Source organism: Melanotaenia boesemani, chromosome 10 (assembly GCF_017639745.1).
Source record: "Melanotaenia boesemani isolate fMelBoe1 chromosome 10, fMelBoe1.pri, whole genome shotgun sequence".
NCBI lineage: Eukaryota > Metazoa > Chordata > Actinopteri > Atheriniformes > Melanotaeniidae > Melanotaenia > Melanotaenia boesemani.
Genome location: NC_055691.1, coordinates 36,636,253 through 36,664,236, shown reverse-complemented (window position 1 = coordinate 36,664,236; position 27,984 = coordinate 36,636,253). Strand labels below are relative to the sequence as shown.

The following is a 27,984-nucleotide window of genomic DNA, read 5'->3' as shown; positions in this document are numbered from 1 at the left end:
TGTTGCCTTTATACTGACACAACCATCCTGGCTGCCTCTTGTTCCCTTTGTCCCTGTCTGAGCTCAGATTTAGTACAAGCTGATTTCTCACATCTATTTGGGGTATTTTGCTCATATCTTAAATATTCCAGCCACAAAGACCCAACATTAGCTGCTGAAGTCAGTGTGTCCTTTATGTGCTAATCACTCATTTGTTGGCATAGAGGAGAAGGAAATGGTTATGGTAGAAAAAATGATAAAGAAGTGTTATATTTCTCTCTTTTTTTCCTCCCTGAGTACATCAGCCTCAAATCAAAAGCAACATAACACCTGCTGCTTGAGTGGGAGAATCCTGCAGACGCTGAAATGCACATTATTAGACCATAACTCACTAAGAGCAGCAGAAATGGGTGAATATTCCTGTATCTCTCAATGAGAGGAGGCAGAAGATGTTTAAAGTTTTCCCCGCTCTCTGCAGGCTGTGGGGGTCAAAGCCCAAACAGCTTCTCTGTAAATGTGATCCACAGGCAGCTGGGCCAGAGGGACGGACCACTAGCCGGCTCCTCTAACGAGCCAAGGCTAAAAGGAAAGATGACAGCTACCCGACCACATAAGAATGTCTGCTTTGACATTGTTCTTAATCACCATTTTTTATTTTAAGATGGGAATTTTACCAGCTAGGTACTTAAAAAAAACAGACAATGCTTGGATCCACTGAGCTCCTTCAGTACGGAGCAGCATGTGAACACCTCTCTCTTCATGTGGCACTAATGGAAGTTGGACTCGGATTGAGGTCTTTGGGGGTGATGATGTTTGAGCTCTTAGGATCATAAAAAACTAAAAACAAGAATGTGGAGACATATTTTAGCATTTAGGTTATCTGTTCTTTAATATTGTGTGTGTGAGTAAAGGCTTGAATATTCCACGTCTTCGCTCCATGCCAGAGTGTGTGGGTGCACTGGCACTGCCTCGGCGGCTTTTTGGCCAACTGTTTTTCTCTTTAATTCTGATGTGCTGCATTTCTGCCATTCAAACTTAAATGCACTGACACAGCGGATGAAAGTGATAGGATACTTGTTGTACATGGAGATAATTCCATCATAACCAGGGTTAGTCATACTGATTATTGCATGTTTTCATGTAGGAATCACTTCATTTTGGTTTGGAAGTCTGAGCGTGTCTTCAGACAGAATGCTAAGTGATTTTATGTCTAGGTTTAGTCACGTGGATTTGACAGCTGGTACATTTATTTTGGATTTTTTTTTCTTCACCACAAACTGCTGCTGGTGAGTTATATTACAACTCACCAGGAATTCTAGATGGTTTTCATCCAGTCTGTCTGCTTTTGTCCAGCTCCTCTTTCTTACATTTTAACAAGTTGGTCTCATCTCTAAATATCCCTCTGGTCACATATCCAGTAGCCAATGTTTCCGTCTTATAAGGTCAGATGAGGGCTGCACAGTATATGGAAAATCTACCGTCATGGCAGCGTTACCCTGCGTGATATACACATGGCACAGCTGCATGAAGTGCGGTAAATAGGCGTCCTGTTTGCAAATTTTCAGGAAATGACGTGGCGTTCTAGACGCTTCTGTTCATTTGTGCTTTAGTCAACTTCCTGTATTTGGTTGACTTGAAGCGAACTGAGAGCTACGTTTGTGGGCGGACCAGATTTCGCGTCTTTGAAATGTGTCAGGGTTCATCTGTGCATTCAGACCTCCTCAAACGAACCGGACTTTCCCAGCAAACGAAGCCTTCCCACAGAAGCCGAAGGTCTTCCACATGCTTGCTTTTAAAGAGAGGGTACCGGTCGGATTCTCGCTCAGCCATCATGTTTGTTATGTGCACGCCACAGACGGTCCGGGCACTGCACTTCCGTAATTTCTAGTTCTGCCTTTCGAGTTCCTCAATATGGTGTCATTTACAGTTAAGCACTCGATTTTTCAATAAGTGGAAGATCGATTCAGAATCGTCTGCATCTCAATGCATCTAACACCCCACTAGGGCAGCAACTAATGACTATTCTGATGGTCGATTAGTCACCGACTATTAAAACGACTAGTCGACCAATCGGATTATGTATCTCATGATTATTATAAATGGATCTTATTTTCCTTTCAGCTTTGAAATCTTGCATGAGGTTGTTAAGTCCGACGTTCCTCCTCTTTAAATGTTCGAGCATTGCAGACGTACTTCCGTGGTACACAAGGCCCGCTTTACAAACCTCACATGTATTTAATTTATTTTGTAAGTTTAAGGTGAAGTTATCCCAGACTTTTAACATTCTCCGCCGTGGTTTTCCTCCCTGGTCCGCCACCATATTTTTCCCCTGGCAGACTTTATTGCGCATGTGCAACTCTCAGCAGAGATTTGATCAGAAGATGATGTCTCACTCTGTAGTTTTGTTTTTTTTTGCCGACAATAGTCAACGGCTAAATTCGTTGTCGACTGTTTTTATTGTCGACAACTCCGACTAATCATTGCAGCCCTACCCTCCACATAACAGCGAGTTTTTCTGTCGGGTGTTAGTATAAATTCTCCTGCATCTGAATGATAGAAAGCTGTTCTTTTAAAGGTATAATTGACATGTTTCATAATGTCTCATCTCAGAGGAGGTAGGTAGGTAGGTAGACTGTCCCATTTCACGAACGTTAAGCAGACTTCGGAGGACACGCCGTAGCCTCCGTAGTCCCTGAACTGGGACACAGCTACAGGCTATCTTTTAGTGAAATTGTCTCTGTGCTTGCAGATTTTTTGTCTCCGAACATGAAGTTTTTGTTGAGTACTCATGTCCTGATATTCATCTTTAGTCTGTGATGAGTTAAACGCTTTGGTGTTGCAGTATGCTGGGGTGCAATGCTAAACTGGTGGAGCAGTTTTCTAATGTCTGTCTATAATGAACCTGTTTAGAGAAAGAAAAAGAACAAAGTGAGAGTTTTTGAAATGAGTGGATCCTGTTGTCATATCATCTCCTCTCTAGAGTTAGGCTTAGCTCCTGTCCCATCTGACAAAGTCTAGCTATCTTCATGCTGCTGAAAACAGATGCAACAATTTGAGTTTCTCTGCTGTTTAATTTTCAACTCTGTTAGCCTAATTCTTGTACTGACTTTACTTGGTTGTGTTTACATGGGATAACTGTGGAGGAAAGTGTGTGTGACCGTGAAGACCAAACATCCTGGTCCAGCTCTTATGAAAGGAGTTGTACACACAGCTCATCACTTTTTCAGTAATTCTGCATTGATGAAGGGCACAGCTTTGAGGGTTTAGCATAGATGCTAAAGCACAGTAGAATGGTAGATGACGAGCTCCGGCCCTGGAGCAGGGAGGAAACAGACATTTTCCCAGCCAGATGTTCAACACACATATTCACACCCTCTCTTTCACCTCCCTGCCAGTGACAGAAAGCCAGGAGACTGTGTGAGAAAGGCGACCTGGAAAGAGCAAATCTGTTGGGACATTTATGGACGACCTGCCACCTCCTGATCATTTCTTACTGGGACTATCGCCAGTCCAAGGGAACAGTGAAAGGCATCAGACTTGATTTGGTCGTCTTTGAAGTTTGGCTCTGTGAATGGGAAACAGCGTATTATAAAACTCCACAGCGTTCTCTTTCATGTAGCGAGCTGAACAGAATGCTACTGAGCGTTCAAGGGAGACCTTTGATATGTGAGATGCTCTTTGCGCTTGTGAAATGACCAAACTTGTGATTCGTCTGCGTGTTTATGGCTGTTTTTTTTGTCTAACAGTTTCTGCAACAAGCTTCTGGGATCAGCAGTAAGACTTGTGCACGTACATGCAAACGCATGCGTGCATGTTCCAGCTGCTGGAGTTGTTTCTCACCCTTTTTGCTGTTAAACAATGTCATGTTTGTGAACTTGTTTTGGCAGAGTGATGAGATTCCCACTCAGAGGGCATGATTAAATGAAGGAAGGAAAGATTTATCCTGATTACATGTTTCTTTTGTTTAGTGATGCTGATGATTGACATGTCTTTTTTTCCCCAGAAGGCCCAGAGTGGCTTTGTGCCTTTTAGTCGGCGTTTGTGCACGTAGACAGTGATGTTGTTAACCCCCTCCTATTCTGTAACTGTGGTTGAACACTGGGTTTTTTTTGTGATTGCAACTCCAGTGTGGAACTCATTCTATCAGCTGGCAGGAAGTTCATCAAATAAATAAGTCAAACATTGTGTGTGCACACAGTAGTAAACATAGTGGGCAAGTGGGTGTACGAGTGTGTGTGTTGGGGGGATGTCTTCTAACAGGGACAGGCAGGACTTTGCCCTTCTCTTGTATCCTAACCATCTGGTTTGTGTAGTATTTGACTCGGCCGTTAATCATTACGCCTCGGGGCCACCACTGCTCTGACAACAGCTGGACCAGGGACATGGACCCGTCTGTGTCCAACTATCTTTTGGTTTCATATGCACTCATATTAACTTTATCCATGCAGCTGTGGGGTTCATGACCTCGGTGATCACTGGGGAGAGAAAAGTTAATTGAAGAACAGCTGGAACGGACAATCTGTGATGCTAATATTTCCAGCAAGTGATGACAGTTTCATTTAAGGTTAATGACAGTTTATTGCTGAACTGTGATAATAATTATGCAATCAGTCGGTGCTTGTTGCACCATCGTAGCTGAGCAGAGGACATTCAGGTCTCCCTCAACATTTAGATTTGAGTGAATGAGATAATTTATTGCTAGATATGAACACGTTTGCAAAGGTTTGGATGTTGCAACGATCTTGGTGGACCCTTTAAAAAGACAAGTATTTAGACATCGTAGCATGGCCTCACTGAAGCGCGTGCAGTGCTGAGTTTGATGTCTTTGCACCGGCAGTTTCTGTAATAATAATATTAATAAATTTTATTTAAAGAGCGGTTTTCAGGACACTAAAAGAAACTTTACAGATAGAGAACAAGAATAAAAATGAAATGCATTCACAATAAAAAATCAAAAACTACAGATACTAAAGATACTTCCTCACATAAAATAATTTTAGATAATTAAAATCATTCAAGGTGGCTCTGAAAAACGTTTTGGTGAGTTTTTTTTAACAATGTCAGCTCAGAGGAATCACGGATGTGTTCGGGGAGTGAGAGACGCTCCGTCCCTCCAGGTTCTGTACTTGTTCATGAGGGGAACAGAAAGAGGGTTGGCATCAGAGGAGCGGAGATCACAAGGTGGTTTATGGTGATGAAGGACGTCAGTCAAACAGGAGAGAACCAGGTTACTGAGAGCTTTGAATGTGAGAAGGATTTTAATTGAATTTGCTGTGAAACAGGAAGCTGGTGGAGTCTCTGGAGGATGGGGGTGATGTCACGGATAGAGGTGTGAGTGAGGAGATGAGCAGCAGAGTTTTGAATGTACTGAAGCCTGTTTCATGTTGAGCTGTTCAGGATGCTGCTGCCGTGGTCGAGTCTGGACGTGACACAAACATAGATGAGGGTTTCAGCTGCAGGAAGGGGAAGAGATGGACGGAGGCGGGTGATGCTCTTCCAGTGGAAGGATGCTGTTCTGGTCATTTGGTTATTGTTGAGGATGATACTGAGGTTGTGAGATAGCTCTGGACAAACTTTCCTTCGGGTCTCAGCAAGCGCAGCTTTGAGTTCATCCATACTGGAGCCACAGTTCACCACAAGTTTTTTTTCTGTGATCTCCTAAAGGTGTTTTCGGGGATTTAGGGGAAAAGATTTAAATTTAATTTAACAGGTGGATTATCCAGCAGAGAGATGCACTTCTATGACTGGAATAGTCGTTTTGTGTGACTCTAAGGAAAACGGCCTGTTTCTATCCGTGTTTTATTTTGCTCTGATTGCTGCCTCGTTGGAACTCTTCCCTTGAATTTTGACTCCTTAGAAATGAGGACATCTTAAAGCTGCAGCCTTTCTGTGCATGCTTTAGCTTTATTCAACTTGTGGTTTCTGCCACGTCTCTCCCTCTGAACCTATTCTCAGCCTGACTGAATAATTTAAGAACAACCATATCCAGTTCAGCTCCATCAAGGATCATTTCAGTAACTACCAGACAATCATGTGCTGATGGTTTTTCTGAGCCTTCTGTCTTTTTTGAAAATGGAAAATAAATAAATAAAATAAAATCACATCACCAAAAATGTTTTTTGCATGTTTATCACACTAAAATGTTTCAAAGACAACACAAGTAAACTCAAAAGATCCAAACCTGCACAGCCCAGCGTGAAAAAGTGTTTACCCCTAAACCTAGTAACGGGTTGGGCCGTAGCAGCAACAACTGCAATCTCGCATTTGCCATAACTTGCAATGAGTCTCTTTGCAGAATTGTTAAATTGAGCCACATTGGAGGGTTTTCGAGCGTGAACCAGCTTTTATGGTCATGCCACAGCATTTCACTAGGATTCAGGCCAGGACTGTGACTGAGCCAATCCAAAGGCCCCGTTTCTTTCTCAGGTGGAGTCATGAACACTGACTTTAACTGAGGCCAGTCAGTTCTTTGGATGTTGTGGTTCTTTTGTGACCTCTTGGATGAGTCGTCGCTGTGCTCTTGGGTTGGCCGGCGACTCCTGGGAAGGTTTACCACTGTTTCATGGTTTCGCCTTTTGTGGATAATGGATCTCGCTGTGGTTTGCTGGAGTCCCAAAGCTTTAGAAACGGCTTTATAATCTTTTCCAGACTGATTGCAATCACTTTCTTTCTCACTTGTTTTTGAATTTCTTTGGATTTCAACAGGATGTCTGGCTTTTGTGGCTCTTTTGGTCTACTTCGCTTTGTCAGGCAGCACCTATTTAAGTTATTTCTGGATTGAGAACAGGTGTGGCAGTAATCAGGCCTGGGTGTGGCTAGAGAAACTGAACTCAGGTGTGATGAACCACAGTTAACTTGTGTTTTGACTAGGGCTGTCAAATGATTAACATTTTTATTCAGATTAGTCACAGCTTACAAATTAATCATGATTAATTGCCTGAAATCTGCCCGTTTTTACTGCATCGTATCACCAGAACGAGCCGATGCTACAAATATTTACTGTTAACTGGCCTTCTCTTGGATAAACCTCAGATGTCCCAGGGTCAGTAAATGCAGCATGAATTTCTATATGTTGTTCCACATAATCTCTACCATGTTCTAGATCATAATTCAGAATTCATACATCATCATCTCACCAACCGTCTCCATGGTGATAATTTCTGTCCTAAAAGCAGCAGATGTGACGACTGAAGTTAAACAGCCGACATCGATGAAGAAACTGATAAAACAGATGATCTGGATAAAAACAGCTTTTTCCTTTTAACATTGAAGTGTGTTTGTGCAGCAGTGATAAAAGTCCTCCAGGAGCTTCACCCAAACACCTGCTAATAAAATACATCATTGGCTGCTTGTTTTACTAGTTTTTATTCACTTTTTACATCAGATGATCACTTTAGTTGTAATAATCAGTTCAATATTTCATAAAATCTAGACCTAAAAAAGGTCTCATTTGTGCCCCCCCTTTCCTGGTCAGTGCTCCTGGCCCCCCATCAGAACTTTTCTAGACCCAGCCCTGCATAGCTGAAGTATAAACCCTGTCTACCACCAGCAGCTACTGTTTTTTATAATTTAAGTGATCTTTAATGAAATGTAGCGCTGATGGGTTTCTTGGGCATTTCGGGGGATTATAGAAGAATGTCGGACCAGACGTGTTCATTCCTTGTATAGATAACTGCTACATGTTGAAAGCTACTGGCTATGTACAGAAGCGTTGTGTTTGAGCATCAGCATCACGTATTTACTTAAAGGTTAATTTGCTGTGGAGGCACACGAGTGATTGATCTTCCCTTTTCCAGGCTTTATGTATAACGCTGATGACATTTAGGCTTTGTTGGGTCTCTGCTGTTACACCAAGTGTAGTGGCCTTTGAGTTCTATTTTTGCTGCACTGTTTTGGTTTGCATGGTTTATCATAGCAGAGGCTGTGTGTTGTAGCTTATTATGGGCATGTTGGGTTTGGCTGGTGCAGTTTGTGGGAAAGCTACCATGGAATTAGCTAGTAGTCTTGACCTGGCCAGAATGCTAACATCTTAGACAAAAGCTGTGTTCAAGCAAGCACACGCTATGTTAACAATAGAAACATCACTACAGCACACCAGAAGTCGTAGATAAGCAAAGTGTTGTTGCAGTTATCTGCTCGTGGAGTAACGGAGCCGCCGGTAGACAGAGCTGTGTCTGGTATGTGTGGAACTTGATGCTTTGGATGTCTTGGTCTGAACCTTGGTTGTTTTAGCATGCACCTACGTCCATAAGGTTCACTGAAACAGACACAAGGAAAAAGCCTTTTCTAGCCTTTTTTTAATCATATACTGTAACTGTAAAGTTCTGCATTCAAGACATATTTGCAAGCTCGCAGGATCATGGACAGTAAATAATGCATGCCTATTAGACACTAGCCAACAACAGTAAAAGAGGGACTGTTTTGAATTGACTTTAATGAGTTCAAAATATGTCCAAGCAAAAGATTTAAGAGGGGGAAATATATATAGTCTGTTAGGACTTGGACATTAAAGCCGAGTTGGTCCGGCCTTTTTCCAAACTGGGACTTTAAGCATCGTCTTAATTCCAGACAGGCCACTTGTGTTGCAGAGGGTAAATGCTGCCAGCAGCTTTTCTCCGCATTGATCCGCCCCTGGGCTTCAGAAATGGAGATTCCTTAAAGCCACTCGTACTTTAATGACATTACCCAATACACCAACCCACCCTCCCCCAACTAACCACCCTTTCCATTTTAGATGTCCCTGTGCTCCACTTCTCCTCTTCCTCACAGTTATCAAATTAAAAGCTTTTCTATCGAGGGTTGAACTTGGCCTGCAGGCACTGGATACAGACCAGGCAGCCGGCCGGCCGGAAGACGGAGTGTGTGTGTGTGTGTGTGTGTGTGTGTGTGTATGTGTGTCTACTCAAATAGGCTTTTTTCTGGCTGAGCTGGTAAACCAGGAAAAGGGTTAAATCAGTCCACAGACAAGACGTCATGCAGGGGTATGAGCTTTACTGAGATGAGGATGGAAGAAGTTGAGTAATGAGAGGGTGTGCGAGCTTAAAATTCTCCCATTAAAATCCTAATAACTTAATTAGTTTAGTATGAAATATAAAAAACTCAAACACAAAGTCATTTTTTACAATAATTTAAGTCAGACCAGAAGATTATTAAATAAATAGAAATAAAAAGTAAAATAACAGCAGCTCAAAAATAAAATCTATGCTGCATGTTGATCACTGTCTCTTCACTCTTTGATCACTGTGGGTAGGGACGCCCGCAGTAACCAAGGAAACGGAGCTGTGGACACTAGTTCCTGAAAAACGGACTGATGCGCTCACCTTTCCATTCTGCATCCAGGGGTTGTAGCTTTATGGACAGCTGTGAGAATCAGGAGGGCTTCTCAAACAGAGCAGAGGAAGCCTCAACCAGCGAGTCATGATTTTTCCAAGCGACTGCAGAGACCAACAAGCGGACTTTTCAACACTGTCCATGTCGTGCTGCATCACCGCTGTAAACAGCTCACAGCTGCTGGCCAAAATGTAGCAATTTAGCTAGTAACGGAGCAACGCACCATAGGATAACGGTAACTGAGTTAGTTTATTTAAAGAGTAATGGCGTTACAGTAATATGAGTCTCCTGAGGAGAACACTGAGGAGAGGGAGCTGCAGGAAGGCAACAGCATTCCTGGTCGGGTGCTTAATTCCTGTGCTGACCTGCTAGCTCCTGTCTCCACCACGGTGTTCAGCCTTTCTCTGAGCCGGTCTGTGGTCCCTGCTGCTTTAAAGAGCCATCATCATCATCATCATCATCATCATCATCATCATCCAGGTGCCAAAGAACGACTCTCCAACCAGCCTTAATGACTACCTCACCTCTGAGCTCATGAAGTGCTCTGAGAGACTGGTCAGGGGGCACATCTGTGCCTCTCTCCCTGAGTCTCTGGACCCACTTCAATTCGCTTACCGGCCAAACAGATCCACGGACAACGGCGTCTCCCAGGTACTGCACACCACTCTCACCCACTTGGACAAGCAGGATGCTGTTCACTGACTTTAGTTCAGCTTTCATCACTACAGTCCCACCACGCTCCACTCCAAGCTGCTCAGCCTGGGGCTGAACTCCACCCTGTGGGCTTGGATCCTGGACTTCCTGTCACACAGAACTCAGGTGGTGCAGGTGGGCAGGGACACCTCCAGCCCCTGAACCCTCACCATCGGATCTCTACAGGGCTGCGTCCTCAGCCCTCTGCTCTTCTCCCTGTTTGCCATGACCATGTAGCCATGGACAGCTCCAGCACCAGAGTGAAGCTCGTGAACGACACTGTGGCGGCTGGTTGCATCAACAACGATGATGAGCAGGCGGAGACAGGGGAGGTGGAGAACCTGGCAGAGTGGTGCCATGCTAACACCCTCCTGCTAAATGTAGACACAACTAAGGAGATGATTACCGACTATGGGAGGAGCCAGCAGAGGAACTACACCCCTCTGAGGATTACTGGGACTCTGGTGGAAAGGGGGTGCAGGTTCCAGTACCTGGGTGTGCACGTCACCGAGGATCTATCCTGGACTGTGCACATAGACAGCCGGGTGAAGAAGACGAGGCAGCGACACCTGAAGAAGTTCAGAGTCTCTCTGAGGATCATGAGGATCTTCTACACTGGAGTGGTGGAGAGAGTTCTGGTAACACCACCCAGTGGCACGGGACCAGGACTGGTTGGGATAAGCGGGCCCTGCAGAGGGTGCTGAGGTCAGCAGAGCGTACCATGGTACCACCCTCCCCCCTCCAGGACATCTTCATGAGGAGAACAGCAGCCAGAGGAACAGGATCACGGAGACCCTCATCATCCTAACAACGGTGTGTTAGGTGGCCTGTCTTGCCCTGGGGGGCATCCCGGGGAATGGGGGTGCCTAGTGCCGCCAGCAGCCACCTTCTAGAGCAGGCATGTCAAACTGGTCCAGCAAAGGGCCGTGTGGCTGCAGGTTTTTGTTCCAGCCAGCCAAGAGCACACAGTTTGACCAATCAGCTGTCTGAAGACTGAGATCAGTTGATTGAATCAGTCAAATCTGGTGTGCTGCTGCTTGGTTGGAACAAAAACCTGCAGCCACACGGCCCTTTGCTGGACCAGTTTGACATATGTGTTCTAGAGGGAAGTTTGCTTCCTTCTGGACTTACATCCCCGAACCCCTCTTCTTCCCCGCTTTCTCTCTCACACACACTCACACACACACACACACACACGCATTAGGGATTTGGGCGTGCACATCATGTGGGGTGGAGCGGAGGGGGCCATCCAAGTGGCCTCCTTGGCTGCACCCTATGGCGAGTCGCCTCTCAGTTTTAATTACACTTAGACATCAAAACACAAGAAACATAACACACAGACAACTTCTGGGGGGCGTGCCAGGTAGTTGCCTCTGGGCTCTTGGGGCCCAGGGCCCTTCGCTCTGGCCACCCTGAATGGCTGGTGCCTGGCGGGGTTGGCGGCTGGCGATCCTGGCCCGTTCAACCTGTGCCCCGTGACTGCGGGGGGCTCTGGCTGGGACCTTCCCCTGCCACCCTCTGGGTGAGTCCGGGGCGGTCTCTGTGGTGGGGGGGGGGGGGGTGCTTGGGTTTGTGCTTTAGGATTGCTGCTGAGGGCCCGGGTCTCTAGGCTGCCCTAGGCTGCCCTAGTCTCTGTAGAGGTGTGGTCATATTTGCAGAATCACACTCATCTTTGATGCCTCCTCATTCCTCATCCTCTGCATGCTGACAGTCACTGAGGTGTCCAGTGGATTTATACACTAAGAGATGCTTTGGTTCAGGTGTGTGTGTTTCTGGTTCTTCGGTTGTTGTTGCGATACGTTTGTGATATATTTCTTGATTTGATTGTTATTTAGGAACTTTTAATGACTAGCAGCTCTGTTTTTTAGTAAAAGCCATGGGAAACTTTCTGGTGTGTTTATGTTTAAGCGTAGCAGTGTGTTGTCTGGTGGTAGTTTGGATTGAAGGTCGTTGCTTCTGTTTGTAGTGTTTTTGTCTCCTCTTTCTTCTTTCTGCTTTTCCTTTTTGCTTCTTTTTGCTGTCGTCCTTCTTTTTCTGTCCCCTCCGGTCAGGTCCAGCAAGATTCCATAGATTCCATGATTCAGGGTAAATAAATACATAAATAAATTAATCAGATTATGAAGAGGAGCCTTATACCCACAAACCTCCCCATGGTAAAGCAAATTTATTTGGCACAACACAGCAGCCAGACCATCACTCGGCTACGATGCTGGACAGGACAGGTAAAAAAAACAAAAGATAAAGAGGTCAGGTCATTCAGTTTAATTTAAAAAAAGTCTAATCCAAGCCAACATGTTGGAAAATGCTCATGTGATTTTTAAAGGTTCTAGAAGTGTTTTTAAATATTTAGTTTTCCCATTTAATTCTATCATTGTCCAAACAGTTATTTAAATCATCATATAAGAAAATGTTCTTCCACAAGGTATCAAACATCTACTGATAATAATAGTTTCCAACATGCCGAAGTATTTAACCAAATTAAGAATTTGTTTTTACTGAATGTAAACAGATCTTATGAGGATGAATAGAGGCTCATGTGCACCTACATTGCTCTGCACTACCTCTTTCATCTTGACACAATAGGCCTTTAGTGACTGGAAAGCTACCGTTTGAGGAGGAACGTTATCTAACGAGTATCCACGGCTCAATTCTGCTCCATGATTCTGCTGTTTGCATGGGCTAGTATTTTATGCAAACTCCCCGAGTCAGAGCTGGTTATCTTCTTGTAACTGAGCAGAGGGCAGGTTTCGCTTACTTTTACTCATATGGAGCCTTAGCCAGCCTAACCTGCATTCCTGTCATGTTCGCCCGGCAACTGCCTATGCAAGCCCATCCATGTGAATCCTTCCTGCACATCTAAACAGGGATGCAGACTTATATTCTCCACTCACTCATTCTGTTACTAAAATAAATCATGCCCTCTCAGGAGCCATGCACTATTAGTTTTTTGTCGTCCTTTTTGTTCTATAAAACCTAAGAGAGTTCTCTTGAGCTTTTGTCCTAATTACATTATGTACTGAAGGATGGAAGTACCTCTTTGCATTTTGGCACAGCAAGGAGTGTCATTATACCATATATGATAAAAAAGAAGCATTTTTCCTGCTCCAGAATAAAAGATGTTCCTCTGTAGCAACTTCTAACTGGTTTAATGTTTCATTAAACAAGCTGTACAGCTCAGAGGGAAAATATTAGCAAGCAGTCAGCCTGCTGCTGCCGTTGTCTTTGAAATGCTAGGTTGGTCACATGATTTGTGGAAAGGGAAAGGTCAGGGGTCGTGTGACGGATGTGGGCTTGAGATTGTGGGCCAAAGCATAGCATCAACTTGGTCATGGCTGCCTTTCAAGTGAGCAGAGGCAAAACACAAATCAAACACTAAAGCTTTTTTTGGAAGCATTTTACAGAGGTGCCGTGTTATCTTCCGGTTGTCAGAAGGAAAACGGTGCTGGGGGTCTTACTGCATGCTCGTCTGGATGACAGGCCACTGAGTGATTAGCAACACCTGCTAGTGATGGACAATGGAGAAAAGACTGGAGAGAGGTACTAAACCAGGAGAGAGGAATGGTTTACGTTCGCCCAGTTGTGTGATGATCAGAAATCTAAATTTCTAAAACTTTAAACTAGGCTTTAGATTGTAGTTATTTAGTATATAAAAACATCAGAATGTCATTCTGAAACGATCAAACTAGGGCTGCCACAAAAGATTATTTTGATAATCAACTAGTCACCAATTATTTTGGCAATTAGTCGTCTAATCGGATCATATGTAATATGTAGCTTATCGCACCAGCTGCATGCTAAACACCATTAGCTTCCAGCTTGAAGTGTTATCTTTCAGTATTATGTGCTATCTAAAACTAAAGAAACCTAAGATGGTAGCTCATTCAACAACTTTTTAATGAACTTTAAAGCTTGTAGTAAAATAAGGAAAACAAGGGACTGGGATTAAGAAAACAACGATAAATACTTACATAGGTTTTTATTCACTTCATTTGTCTGTGGCATCAAACACAGCTACATTTTCAGGTATTGAATAGTGCTACAAAATCAAATGAGGCAGGTTGGTACCTGTTAACGTTACAGCTTTCAATACAAGTGGCTCACTGTTGACGTAAATGTTAGCAGCTAACTAGCCAATTAGCTTAGCAAGACGAGCTCTTTGTCAGAAATTGAATCAGCCACAACGTGCTTGCTTTTAAGATGCTTGTGCATCACTGTCATACTGCCGTTGAAGGCAGATTCTGCATTGCACGTGGTTCTCTTGAATTTTTAAGAAATCTTCCCCAACTCTCGAGCTCCGTTGCCAGCTCGCCACGATACTGTTGTTTGGCCACAACTTTTCTGGTGACGTCACAGCTGAACCCGATTGCCACTACTGCACATGTGTGTCAAGGACAGATTCAGCAGAAGGCACAGCGGCAGTTTTGAAAGGAAAAAAAAAAAGCTAAAAAAAATGTCAATAATTAAATTAGACGCCAACCATTTTGATAGTCAACAATATCATGACTAATCGACTAATCTTGGCAGCCCCAGATCAGACCATCTGACCCTTTTCCATGGCTCCAGAGTCCAGTCTTTGTAGTCCCTAGCTAACTAAAGCTTTTTCCTTTTTCTTTTTTAATGATGCAGGCAGTGGCTTTGATTGACATAAATGTCTCTAAAGATGTTCCAAGGAGAAACCTGACATGACCAGCTCTGATCAGGACTAGCTGTTTATGAAATACTGCAAAGGTTGAGATGTTTGTTTTAAGTACACTTGTTCATGCAGAGTCACTCCTCTTCAACTGTTATTACTCAGAGAATGAGGTATTACATCAGCAAAAAGTAAGCCAGGCAAGCAGTTGGCATAAAGGCTGGTCCTGCTGTCCTTCTGTGCAACCAGTCGGGTCCATTAATGTGCAGAAAGTGAATGGGAGAAAGGCCACAGTGCTGCAGTCATTCAGCTTAGGCCAAACAGACAACCAGACCCTCCTGCTGAGGTTTCTGCAGTCACAGCCTCTGCTCTGTTTGAGGCTCTGATGTCATCTCAGAGCAATTCCTCCCCTTCTCTTCCAAACCTGCAGGCAGACTCTGAACACACACTGTCTGCATGAACCTTGCATTCATAAAAGATGTTTAATTTTAAACCTCCTCACTATATAACATTACTCCCCTGCAGCATGACTACGTATACAATGCTTGTTTTGTGTTAGAAAACCACTCAGTGTCATTGGGAGAGACTTTTGTGGGGAGCATGTGGCTGAATAGGACATGGTAATGCAGCAGTGGGAGATCTAACAAAAGAAACCCCCCCACCACCATCTCAGTCCAGCTCAGAGTCTAGTGCTAAAACCATGAGGTGAGCAGGAGTGGTGATGGTGTGGTTGCCACTTCCTCACTGCCGACTGGCACTCAGCTGTGTTCTTACTACATTTAGGTTACCTGTGGCGAAGCGTGAGCGTCATCATTGTAGAGGTGGTGGGTGCTGTCAGTCTGCATAGTGATTGATTTTTGGGCAAAAGGACCTGGCAGACCCTCAGAAACTGGTGCAGATGATGAAATCTCCATCACACCTGCCTTGAGTTCTAGCAGACACACTGTGCATGGATTTACTGGAGCAATGTGAGTGCGCATGTGTGTGTCTCCAAAGCTACGGGAAGATGAAGCACCTGAACAGAGTTTATATTGTGAAGTCAGACGTTGAACTGTAGGGTTTCTGGAGCACAAGCATTTTTTTTCCTTTAGTCTGTAAAAAAAGTCGAAAGGTAAAAGCTTAAAAGCTCCGTCCTTCGGTCTCGGCCAGAGTGCAAAAAGCTGAATCAGTTTCATTTTTAATATTTGACTTTGAGGTGGCAAAATGTGCTAAGGTTGACCCCTCCTCCTTGTTCATTGCCACTGTCCTTCCTGTTTCCTCTGATTCCCATCAGTGAGGTGCAGAATTAAGCAACCACTCAGTTTACAAAACCCTGGAAGTGTTCTGACAAGCCTGGACCAGAGATTTGTCTGTTTCGGCCACCGGAGACGCGACCCCTCTGTTTTCAGTGAGAAAGTCTGTCAGAGAGTCAGCTGGGCTGCTATAGAAAGCATGAAGCCATAACCAGCTGTGGGCCGATATGTCAAAAGGGTCCTTTAGGAATGCAGGTCAGACATGAAACTGTTCTCAGGGGCTGAGGAAGTATGAGGGAGAAATACAGAAGAGGATGAAGAATGTGTGTTGGGGGGTTGTTGTGGCCAGACAGGCTGGGGGGGTAAAGACTGGTCCCCTGATGGGTGTCTTTCAGTGTGCCCGGGCTGGGAGGGAATGAGATCTGACGGGTGTGAAATGGCCCCCTCGTTCTGTGACCTCGGCCCCTGACAGATCCAGCCCTCTAACACTGGTGCTTTGTCCGTCATATTCTCAGAGGTGAGCCTCCATCAAAGGTTTCCCACTGACTAAGATGGAGATGTATGAAACACTTAGTTGATGTTTTCTATCGAGTCTTATTTCCTCAAGCTAGTTTGTTTATATTAGATTTTATAAGCTCGTGTATGTCTCATAATGTTTGTTTCTGTATGTTTCTTCTGACTTCAAGATGATAAAAGTGCCAATGTGATGAACATCTAATCAGGTACCAGCTGTTATTGGCTCATGTTTGGCCTAAATAATTTCCTTGGTGGACGCCTGTCAAAAAAAAACCTGTTCTATCCAAACGTGAGCTTTAAAACTGTAAATCATGCTTTCATTATATCCCGTTTGGATTATTGCAACTTACTTTAGCCAGACCCGCATAACAAGCCTTCAAACAGACCGCTTTTTAATGGGCTGGACACACAGGAGGCGACCTCGCTCCTTCATCATATCCTGAGGAACCTGCACGATGAGGTGAAAATGGCTGCCCTCCCCCAGCCAAGCGATGGCCGACAATCATGCATGTGAAATGTTGCGCTCGTTCACGTAGACGTGCACACGGGGGTTTGCAACGCAACACAAGAAAATAGTAAACTGTTCAGTTTTTGTCGCTGTCGCATTGCACTACAACCAACCAGCGAGGGCTTCACTGACTGACCAATGAGCTGAGAGCAGGCTGGACGGCGCCATCTGCAAACACCTCCAACATGGAGGATCAGGTCAGGATCAGGATCAGGATTCTAGCTGTGTCTGACTTTCCCAGACTTTACCGTACTTCACACAAAGATTATATAGATGTAAATAAAAGGCAGCTGCGTGGCGAATATGTCCGAACGTAGGGTCTGGATTTATCTGGATCAGCCTTGAGGTCCACCATCACATGATGATATTCACCATGTTTCCTTGTTTGTAAGTCAGGATGAACCCAGGCTTGTCTTTTTCTTTGTTCAGTAGAGTCAGCAGCAAGATTTCTGTCAGTTCCAGCTAAATCTTCTGACTCTTCATCCTTCATCCTCGTCTGTCACAGACTGCTTGGAAAATGTGAAAACTCCCTCTAATATCACAACCAATCAAATTTCTGCTGTTTGTCGCGTCCTGTGTGTTCGATTTCACCCGGGTGGCGATGAGTTTCGCCCATCGTTGGTGGCCCCCTGAGTCGAGCCCATGACAGGTACAACGAAGCGAGAGCACATCAGCCCAGTTCCACCTTCACTTCACTGGCTTCCTGTTTATTTGCACATCAATTTCAAAATTCGTTTTAAATCTTCTAATGCCCACGCTTATTATCTGTCTGAGCCATAAAAGACCTGCAACCCCTTCTGGTTCCATAACTGATCAGACGTAAGTGTTTCCTTGGCAACAAAGGAAAGCCGAGGCGATCCTGCTTTTTTCTGTTCTTGGTCCTGAACTGTGGAATGAACTCCTCAGCACATCAGACATCCTCATCCTCAGTTGCTCTATTTAAATCGGGTTTAAAGATGCACTTTTATTATTTAGTCGTCTGGTATTTCTTTAATCTGGTTTTAGTTTTTATTTGGTTATACCTGCTTTCATAGTTGTGCTTGTGTCTGTTTTTACCAAGCTGGTTTTAACTGTACAGCACATTGGTCAGCCTTGTTGTTTGAAAGGGCTCTATAAGTAAAGATGCTGCAGTACGGTATCATCGCGTTACTAAACATTGCGTAGGATCTAAACTAAAATTGAATGTATGCCCACAAGCTGAAAATGGCATACGCCCAAAAAATCCAAACTTATTAAACCATGTGCACGCAAACCTGCAAGCTATTTTCCCTTTATAAACCAAAGAGCTCTTGGAAATGTGCGCACCTGAATCGGCCTCATATCCCGCCCTGAACACGCCCCAACCAGCTATGAGTGGTCCATGCAAAGAAGAAACCATGGCGACAAAGGAAAAAGAAAAGAAACTTTTCTGATGCAGAAATTGAAGTGCTTTTGGTGAGTTGGAGGCAAGAAAAGAAATGTTTGAAAAAAGAAAAATCTGCGAGTGCAACGCGTTGACGTGGTGCAGCCCGTCAGAACCAGACAGAACTGTAGCAGAAATAAACTAGGAGCACTCAGAGATGCAGACCTCCAAAAAGACTTTGTATTTTTTATTTATTTATTTTTTTGCCAGTGATTGTGGGTATTATAGAGTTAGAAGCTGTACTGGCAAAATGATCCCTACCATCCCACAACAAAGAATCCTTTAAAAAATTCCTGGATTCAGACGGTGATCCGGATCACCCCAAAAATCTAATCACTTGTTCCTTTTTTTTCCAATTTCTGACATTTTCTGAAGATGTAATTAAAATCCGGCCATAACTTTTTGAGTTATGTTGCTAACAGACAGACTGACTAACACCCCCGAATACCTATATGACCTCCACCTAGGCGGGGCTGAAAAAAAAAAAAAAGATGTGGTTGCACCTCAATGTGGAGGCAAAAAAAAAAAAAAAAAAGACTTGCCTCCCACTGTCAGAGTGTCTTTGCAACCAGAGAAGGAAGATCAGACCTGAGCTCACACACTGGACCAGAACATGAAGGAGGGAGACCTGACCCAACGAGGGAGCTGTGGTCCCGAGCTCCGGACCTCCCCCCCTCTAGTGTGTCCGGTGGATGTGGTCGGGTTTGGAGCGAAGCTTTACTCTGAACACAAAGTCCAGCAGCATTAATGTCGTGGCTGATGAGCTTCCAGAGATCAGAGCTGTGATGTGGAACACAGGGACAGTTCTGTGGACATGTCAATACATGAAAAGATCTTTGTTCTCATCTCCAATGCTGCATTACATCCTCACAGATCCTTGCTCCCACGCGAAGCTTCCTGTCAGGGAGGGGGGCTGGGGGTCGGTCCTCATACTGGGCGGGGGCGGCCAGGGGGGAGAGTAGTTGCTTCCCACCTTGGTGTCAATCAGTGGTTTAGGCTCCACCCATGATGATAATTTACCCGTTATTTGACCTCTTCTTTGCTCCAGGGTTTAAGATCTGACTTGTTTTATGTGTTTTTATAGTGAAGGATGTTCCTGGAACGGTTCTGGCTCACTACAAGCTGCGGGTGCGGATGACATCGCTGGTCTAGATGATAACGTGGAGCTATAACTGATGTTTGGTGTGAAGTGAAATTTAAAGTGTGAGAAGCATGATGCAGTCTGTCTCCAGAATGTCCATCTGCATGGGTCAGAGTGGACGTACAGGTGCACTTTCCCCTCACCTTTGTTTTTATAGATCAGTACTTTTGCGTGGAGGGTGGCGTGCACCACTTTCAGGCCCCGTTTTGTGTGTACGCCACAGTTATAAATGAGACCCCAGATCATACCCTCACATGTGAAAATAATATAAACAAAACATCGTGCTCAGCTGATCCCAACACACACCTGGTAACATCAGGAGCTGACTTGGAGTTCTTCTACTCCAATAAATTCTGAAATGAGTTTGAATGCAGCTTCAAATGAGCTCAAAAACTACAAGAACAGTTAACGTGTGATGCTTGTTTTCTAAATCTAATGAAGCTAATTATTTAACGTTTACATTCTAGGACATTGTCTCACCGTTGTTTGTCCATTTCTGGGAATAATTCTGGTCTGAACTTACCAGGAAACACTGGCTGAGCACATTTCTGTAATTAACCATGATATTTTTTGTGTTAGGAGAGAACAGATGGGCGCATTGGCACATCTCTCACACAGCAAATTTCTGTTTTTGTGTTTGCAGCTTTTCTGAACACTTGCTTCTTTCTGCTTTAAAAGAACACACACCTAATTGGAGGATGGCGGGGTTGTGCAATTTTTTTTCTTTTTCATGCTTCAGGAAGCAGAGAGATCTGTACTGAGATCTGATCACTTCTGATGCAGTGATAAATTTACACACGACTTGTTTCACTAATTTGCCTCCCAAACTGCGTCTCACCTGAATCCACTTATTTATGAAAGTCTAATCCATTCTAGAGACTAATAATAACCCAGCTGGGAAGGACTATATGTTGCAGGTCTGCAGGGAAACTTGTTTTCCTCACAATAAGCCGAGTAATGGAGGATGTCAGTAATTGTTGGAAAAACGACCCTTTCATGGAGCAGTAAGCTTGTCTATCAGTGTAGGATGGTGCGTAGCAAATGAAAAAAGAGCCTGTTGTTGTAGCTCACCTTTGTATATTTTCTTAAAGCACAAAGAGGAGTTGAGTCTGCTGGATGATCTCTCTCTCTTTTTGCCCACTTTTTTGTATTCTATTCTAGCAAAGAGTAGTGTTTTTTTCCTTGTACGTGCTATTTAATCTACCCTCCTACTATATACTTTCTCTCCAGTCAGCATCTTCTCTGTTGTTAAGACTGTTGTTCACGTACACTTAATTCAACGATAGTTGTAATCTGCTGAGAATTTCTGGGACGGGGGTTCTCGAATGCGACTTGCGGTGCAATCAGGGCTTAATAAAGCACGTAATGATAGAGTCAGCTAAGGGTGGATTTTAGATCCCCCCATCTATACTGGTGTTACTATGGAAAAGTAAAAGAGCGATGCAGGCCGAGATGAAGTCCTTCTCCAGTCATTTTAGCAGACGCTTTTCTCCAGTGCGACTTACATACTCCTCAATTATTTCTTTCAAACTATTTCCTAAATATTTTCAGGCACTTAAAAATAGAAAAAATGGGGAGAGACTTTGGTAAATACTCTGTCACATAACTCCAGCTGATTCATCTCCTGCAGAAATATAATTGCCTTCTGACTATTGGTGCAGCTTGATTGTTTATGGAAAACAAAGGGACATTCCCAGTGAAATGTTGGGCCACTGACATCCAGATGTATTTTTTATCTGCAGATTGTACCAACACGTGTCATTCTTTAGCATTTCTTTCATTTTCCTGCCATTTCCTTTGTTCCTCAGGTCCAGTATGCAGAGAAGAGAATGAATTCTTCAGGTCACCTGAGACATCCACGTGTCTTTGCTGCTGTCTCTCCTCAACAGTCCCTAGTCCCCTCTGGGGCACCATTTTCCTCCCTGTGCTCCCTCCCTTATCCCTGCCTGGGATCGACCCCTCTCCCCCAGTAGCGGCCATCCCAGAGGGGAGGAAAGGCGAGCCAGCCCCCGTAAATATGCCTGGATGGAGGTCTCAGTGGCGTCTCATCCTGCTGAACTCCCTGACCTGTGGCCTGGAGATCTGCGTGGCAGCTGGGATCACATACGTGCCCCCGCTGCTGCTGGAGGCTGGTGTAGAGGAGCGCTACATGACCATGGTCCTAGGTAAGGGCTCGGTAAAGATCTAATTACCAGGGCTTTGAATTGAAAATGAAATAATTAGCGGTGAACCTCATGAAAGCATCAGAGGAAGGATCCTCCAGAAATGAAACTTTACTTAGCATGCATAAACAACATCACCTTGTGCAGGGGAATCCAAAGTTTTGTGGTAATGGGGTGTGTTGCACAGGGGTGTCACTGTGTCTGAGGATTTTTATCTTCTTTCCTATTCAAGTCATTTACACATAATTGAGGTTTTCACATAAATAAATGGCCAAATGACCTATTTTGTCTGTATGGTAATCAGGCATTAGAAAAGCAGCAGGGGGACAAATTGCCAGAGGTGGGGGTCTTTGAGTTCAGCCCATGCAGTGTTGTTGATTTTCTTTAGTTAAACTATTAGGATGTTTTTCTTTCTCTTTTTGGCTCCATCCCATGATAATCTTTCAGTATATTGGAATTCGTGTGGTCAGAGAGGAAATGAGTTCTGCACCTCCTCTTGGCTGGTTTTTAGGCTTCAGAAAATCTAGCTGGTAACAGGAGACTTTGGCCAAATGTTTCCACGCAAAATGGAAATATTTTTCCTTTGCTTTTATGAAAACAAAGGTGCATTAACACAAGAGCGGAATGAAAACTATGTCCAACCAGGAGAAAACAGAGGAGTGTGCATGCCAGGCTTCTAGTGGGCAGAGAAACTATGCAACAACACACCCATGTACAGCATCCTCATAAGACCGCAAAACACAACAACAGAAGCGTTATGTGTCCACCTCTAGCTGTCTGGCGCGTATATCTTCTGCATCTTCGCTGACGACATAAATCCTCCAGCAGAAGCAGGTTCTGCTTCAACAGACCAAGTAAGTGAAAAAGATGCAGCCTCACAACAATGACACGTCGTTGTTGTTGTTGTGCTTTTCGTGGGTTAAGCGCACCGAGTACGCAAGTGCAAGATGACATGAAATACGTCATCGATGCCAAAAGATTCTACTTCCAGTTTACACAGATGGGACTCGCCTTGCATTGTCAGAAAATTTCACCCTGGAGGCCGTTGTCAAATCTTTGCAGTTTTATCCACCCAAAATGTTTTATCCAGTCTGTTACCATGTAAACAAGAGACCAGAACGCAATAAAACTTCCGTTTTACTGTCTCAGCGTCGTGGTGTAAAAGTGGTTATTAGTTATTAGCAGTGGGCTCAGCCTTCCCTCCCCAGAACGGTGTTCAAGACAACTTGAGCCCACAAACTGTCGTTAAGAAACGACCTACATCTGGGCATTTTTTCCTGCAGTGGATCCCGTAAAATAAGGATCCAGATGGAAAGAGATCACGGATACAGTTGTGTTGCATGTGTGCCTGCGGTGAAAAAGTTAATTATGTTACTCACTGTTTTTGCTGTCATTCATTCATATAAATAAATAATCTTTTTAATAAGTTTACTATGCTTTTTGAAAAGGAAAATATATATATATTAAAACTGGAACTCAGATTTGGTTTGAAAATATCTGAGAATGAATTTTTAGGCCATATCGCCCAGCCCTAGTATTAATTATACTTTAGTTAATCCCATAATAATTTGATTCTCTGAAGAATAAAGATGACAAATAAATTTAAACATTAATCATTTTTAAAAAATCTGGAAAGTACCGACCCCAGAAGCCACAATCATGCAATCTGCATTGCACCATCTCGGTTTTTCCAACAATAACTCATGGCATCATTTTAAGTTGCTTTAAGTCTCAGTAGACCAGCCTTTGCCGTATAAAGGGGTGCACAACATGTCCCAAAGAAAGACATCTTCACTCCATCTGTAGATGCACTGAATTTGTGTTGAATGTTAGCTTGCACATACTTCATGTGGTTCTGCCTATAAAAAGAAAAAGGCTTCAGGTTGCTAGGCAGCATAAAGACTGGACTCTGGAGCCATGGAAGAAGGTCATGTGGTCTGATGAGTCCAGATCTGGTACAGCGTGATGGAGCATCAGGGTAAGAAGAGAAGAGAAGGAAGGGATGCAGCATCATGCCTAGTGCTGCTGTACAAGCCTGTGGGGACAGTCTATATCTGGGGTTGCTGCAGTTGGTCAGGTCTCGGTTCAGGTCTAGGTTCTGGTCTAGGTTCAGCAACATTATGTGTCCAAAGAATTTGGTCAGCTGATACCTGAATATCCTGAATGAGCAGGTTATTCCATCTTCCCTGATGGCTCAGTGCAGGATTCATGGGGCTCAGACTGTAAAAGAGTGGTTCAGGGAACAGGAGACATGTTCACATATGGATCGGCCACTTTTTTTTTTTTTATTCTTATTTTCTATAAGCACTTTTAGATTCCCTGGAATATAAAGTGCTATACAAATAAAATGTCCTATTATTATTATTACCACAGAGTCCAGACCTGAACCCCATGGAGAATCTGTGGGATGTGCTGGAGAAGGCTTTGCTCAGTGGTTGGACTCTCCATCATCAGTACAAGATTGGTGGTGAAAAATGAATTCAACACTGGATGAAAATAAATCTGGTGACGTTGCTAGAAGCTTCTAGAGACGATGGCACAGAGTAGCTGCTGGAATCAGAGATAAAGGAGGTGCAACCAGATACTTAGTGTGGGGGACCTATTTTTATTCAAGCAGTGTATTAAACAAGAGATTTGTGTCTGATAAAGATTAATTTTTTTTGTCTAATTGACTAAATAATGCATATTTAAGAAACAAATAAGAAAAAAAATAGCATTGTGGCTCGTTGTCATCCTGGCCATAAAACTAAAAAGAAAACCCTAAAACCAGGCCATCTCAATGTGAGGGAGTAAAAGTGTTCATGGGCGAGGATGTAGGCAACATAAAACTCTTCTTCCCAACACAAACAACAACACAGATATTTATTTCCTTTTTTCTTTCAGAAAAGTTAGTTGTCTTAGTTCATGCATGTGTGTTAATGCAAAGTTAGCATAAGCCAAATGTTATTTACAATTCTGCTCTGTAACTGAGTTTGCTTGCGATGTGAATAGTTGCATTATACCCAAATAGCACACACAGTGGAGATGAGCGACAGTTGAAGGCTCCACGTGCATGACACATAGCTTTTTAAATATAAAGCCACAACATTACATACTTAACTGCAAGTGATGGATGAATAGACTTTTGAGTAGAGTTAATCTTAGGCTTGCTGCACTGTATGTTCAGCTCACAATGGAATTCAGCCTAATTCTCCCGTCCCTGTATTATAATAGTTATTTGAATGAAGACAGATATATCTTGGGAGGCTTATAATTAATTTCCCCAAGTAGAAGTGTCAGGTTCTCACTTTGCTGCTTTTCTGCTTTATCTAATAGAAATTTAGTAAGTGCTTCATTCTTCTGGTACTTGCTGCTTCATGGGGATGTGTATGTACTGAAGTGTTTAAATAGAAACCATTGTGGAATGTTCTGTTTTATATTGGTTAGGATTTTATGCATGCTGTGGGTTAGCTTAGACACCACACTGATTTATCTATGTGCATGTTTGTAAGAACGAGCTGGCCGTTATTATAATATCCAGTGATGGGTGTTTGTGTGTTTTAGTGTGGTCTAGGGTTAGTAAACAGCTACTGAGTTGGGTGATAGTGTGAGAGTATGCAGCTGTATGTGGGGAGGATTGTTATGAAGCTTCTCCACAGCTGCAGCAGGAAATGATGTGTTGGAACATCGGACACTTTGTTTACCTGCCTGTCCTGGAAAGGAGCTTGATAGTTTCTTGTCATGCTCCACTGCTGCGCTGGATCAAGTCTTAGGTGGTTTTATCAGATAATAATTTGATGAGCAGGTCTAAAGTTCTGTTCATAACTTTTATGGACAGAATTTCTAGGCGCAGCCGAGGTGTTGAGGGGATCCGGTTCGGTGGCCTAAGGATTGGGTCTCTGCTCTTTGCGGATGATGTGGTTCTGTTGGCTTCATCGGGCCGTGATCTTCAGCTCTCACTGAAGCGATTCGCAGCCGAGTGTGAAGCAGCTGGAATGAGAATCAGCACCTCCAAGTCCGAGACCATGGTCCTCAGCCGGAAAAAGGTTGGAGTGCCTTCTCCGGTCGGGAATGAGGTCCTGCCCCAATTGGAGGAATTCTAGTATGTCAGGGTCTTGTTCAAGAGTGAGGGAAGGATGGAGCGGGAGATGGACAGGCGGATCGGTGCGGCGTCTGCAGTGATGCGGAGTCTGCATCGCTCTGTCGTAGTGATGAAGGAGCTGAGCTGAAAAGAGAAGCTCTGGATTTACCGGTAGATCTACGTTCCTACCCTCACCTATGGTCACGAGCTGTGGGAGTGACTGAAAGAACCAGATCATGAATACAAGTGGCAGAAATGAGTTTCCTCTGAGGGGTGGCCGGGGTCTCCCTTAGAGAAAGGATGAGGAGCTCGGTGATCCGGAAGGAGATCAGAGTAGAACCGCTGCTCCTCCAGATCGAGAGGAGCCAGATGAGGTGGATCAGGTATCTGGTCAGGATGCCTCCTGGACACCTCGCTGGTGAGGTGTTCCAGGCACGTCCCACCGGGAGGAGACCCTCCAGTAAGACCCAGGACACGCTGGACGGACTACATCTCTTGACTGGCCTGGGCACGCCTCAGGATCCCCCTGGATAAACTGGCACATGTGGCCGGAGAGAGGAAAGTCTGGGCTTTCCTGCTTAGGCAGCTGCCACCATGACCCGACCCTGGATAAGCGATGGATGGATGGATGGATGGATGGACGGATGGATGAATGGACAGACGGTCTCCAAATCAAGCCCGTGAACAGGGACAAGCATTAACTAATGATGATGTGTCTTAAACAAAATCTCTATTGTTTGAGAGAAACACATCTTGTCAAAGTCTTTCTTGACTAATAAAAACTCCACAGGGCTGAATTTAAAGGTCAAGATCTAGTCTCAAGATGAGATCGTTTTGATTTAGTGTGAGTATGTGAACACCCGCTGCACCATGGTGCGCTCTAATTAGTCATACCCAGCCATGTGTGCAGGATAAGCTGCTACCTTCAGGCAGCGGGCCATCTCTAAGCGGAGCCCATGATGCAGCTGAGAATTATCATACCACCCGCAGCACAGATAAACTGGGAGGGGACTAGTAGAAGGCTAAACTACTAACAGGCATTGCTTCTTTTTGGTCTGTTCTTTTTACTTCTGATTTGTTATTGCTGGCTTTAGTTGCAGTAAATAAGATGGATGTCATTGATCAGAATGTAATCTTGGAACCACGCTTATTGCTTTAAAATAAAAAAAAAGTATCTGCATTCACATAAAGAAGGGCAAATAGAATAAGAAAATGTGGCCCCACATATCTGTTTTCCATTATCTGCTGGCTTTACCATCAGCATTTGCTCTTGCTGACTCAGGCTAAGTCAGCAGACTGTGGCTGATGAGCCACTAGATTAGTAAAAAGCCAGTTAAAAATAATGTGGCATCAGATGGTTTATTTTACATCTTCTGCAGTCAGGTTACTTTTTAACCTGCGTTTTACCTATATGTAGTTACAAATCATCTGACAGGCCCTCCATTTAAAGTAGGAAAGGGCAAAAACTTTGAAAAAGTCTGTAGCCGTTGATTCCTAGAAGCATCCAGCAGGAGGACATTTCAGGCAGGAAGAGCTGCCATTGCATCTGAGACTTGCCCACATCAGTCTAAGTAGCTGACTGGTCTGAACCTTTGTGTTTTGGTCACAAACATAAACCCAAGAGCCTGTCATGAAAGATTCTGATCTCATAAATCTTGTGAGGTAAGCCTAGAAAATCCTTATATATTAGATTTTGAAAAGCCAAAGCAGATGTATTGGTGAAATCTTAGCATATATACACAACTGAAAGATTGAAAGAAATTAGCTTCTTTCTCCGATATGATGCCGCATTCAGACGTTTTCATTTACCATATCTTCACATTCACCTGTGAACTATTTAGCAACTTGTTACCTTGCACATTAGCAGCTAACGCTAAGACTTTGGGCTCTTTCAATAACAGCTTATGCTAAGGCCGCAGGTTCCCACATTAGCAGCTAACACTAAGACTATGGGCTCTCACATTAGCAGCTAATGCTAAGACTATGGGCTTTCACATTAGCAGCTAACGCTAAGACTATGGGCTCTCACATTAGCAGCTAATGCTAAGACTATGGGCTCTCACATTAGCAGCTAACACTAAGACTATGGGCTTTCACATTAGCAGCTAATGCTAAGACTATGGGCTCTCACATTAGCAGCTAACGCTAAGACTATGGGCTTTCACATTAGCAGCTAATGCTAAGAGTGTGGGCTTTCACATTAGCAGCTAATGCTAAGACCGTGAGCTCTCATATTAGCAGCTAACGCTAAGAACGTGTGCTCTCACAGTAGCAGCTAATGCCAAGCCTGTGGGCAAGCTGTCCACCTCAACCTCTAAAAAAAAAAAATAA

The 27,984-nt window shown here is 43.9% G+C and overlaps 1 protein-coding gene across 1 annotated transcript in view; it reads left to right on the top strand.

Annotated features, from left to right (window-relative positions):
• Positions 1-27,984, top strand: part of slc45a3 (solute carrier family 45 member 3) — a 44,057-nt gene that overhangs the window by 1,886 nt on the left and 14,187 nt on the right. Inside the window, exon 2 of the mRNA XM_041996803.1 lies at positions 21,240-21,596. Coding sequence (XP_041852737.1) covers positions 21,449-21,596 — 148 coding nt within the window. The 5' untranslated portion in view covers positions 21,240-21,448. The remainder of the gene's footprint in view (positions 1-21,239; positions 21,597-27,984) is intronic.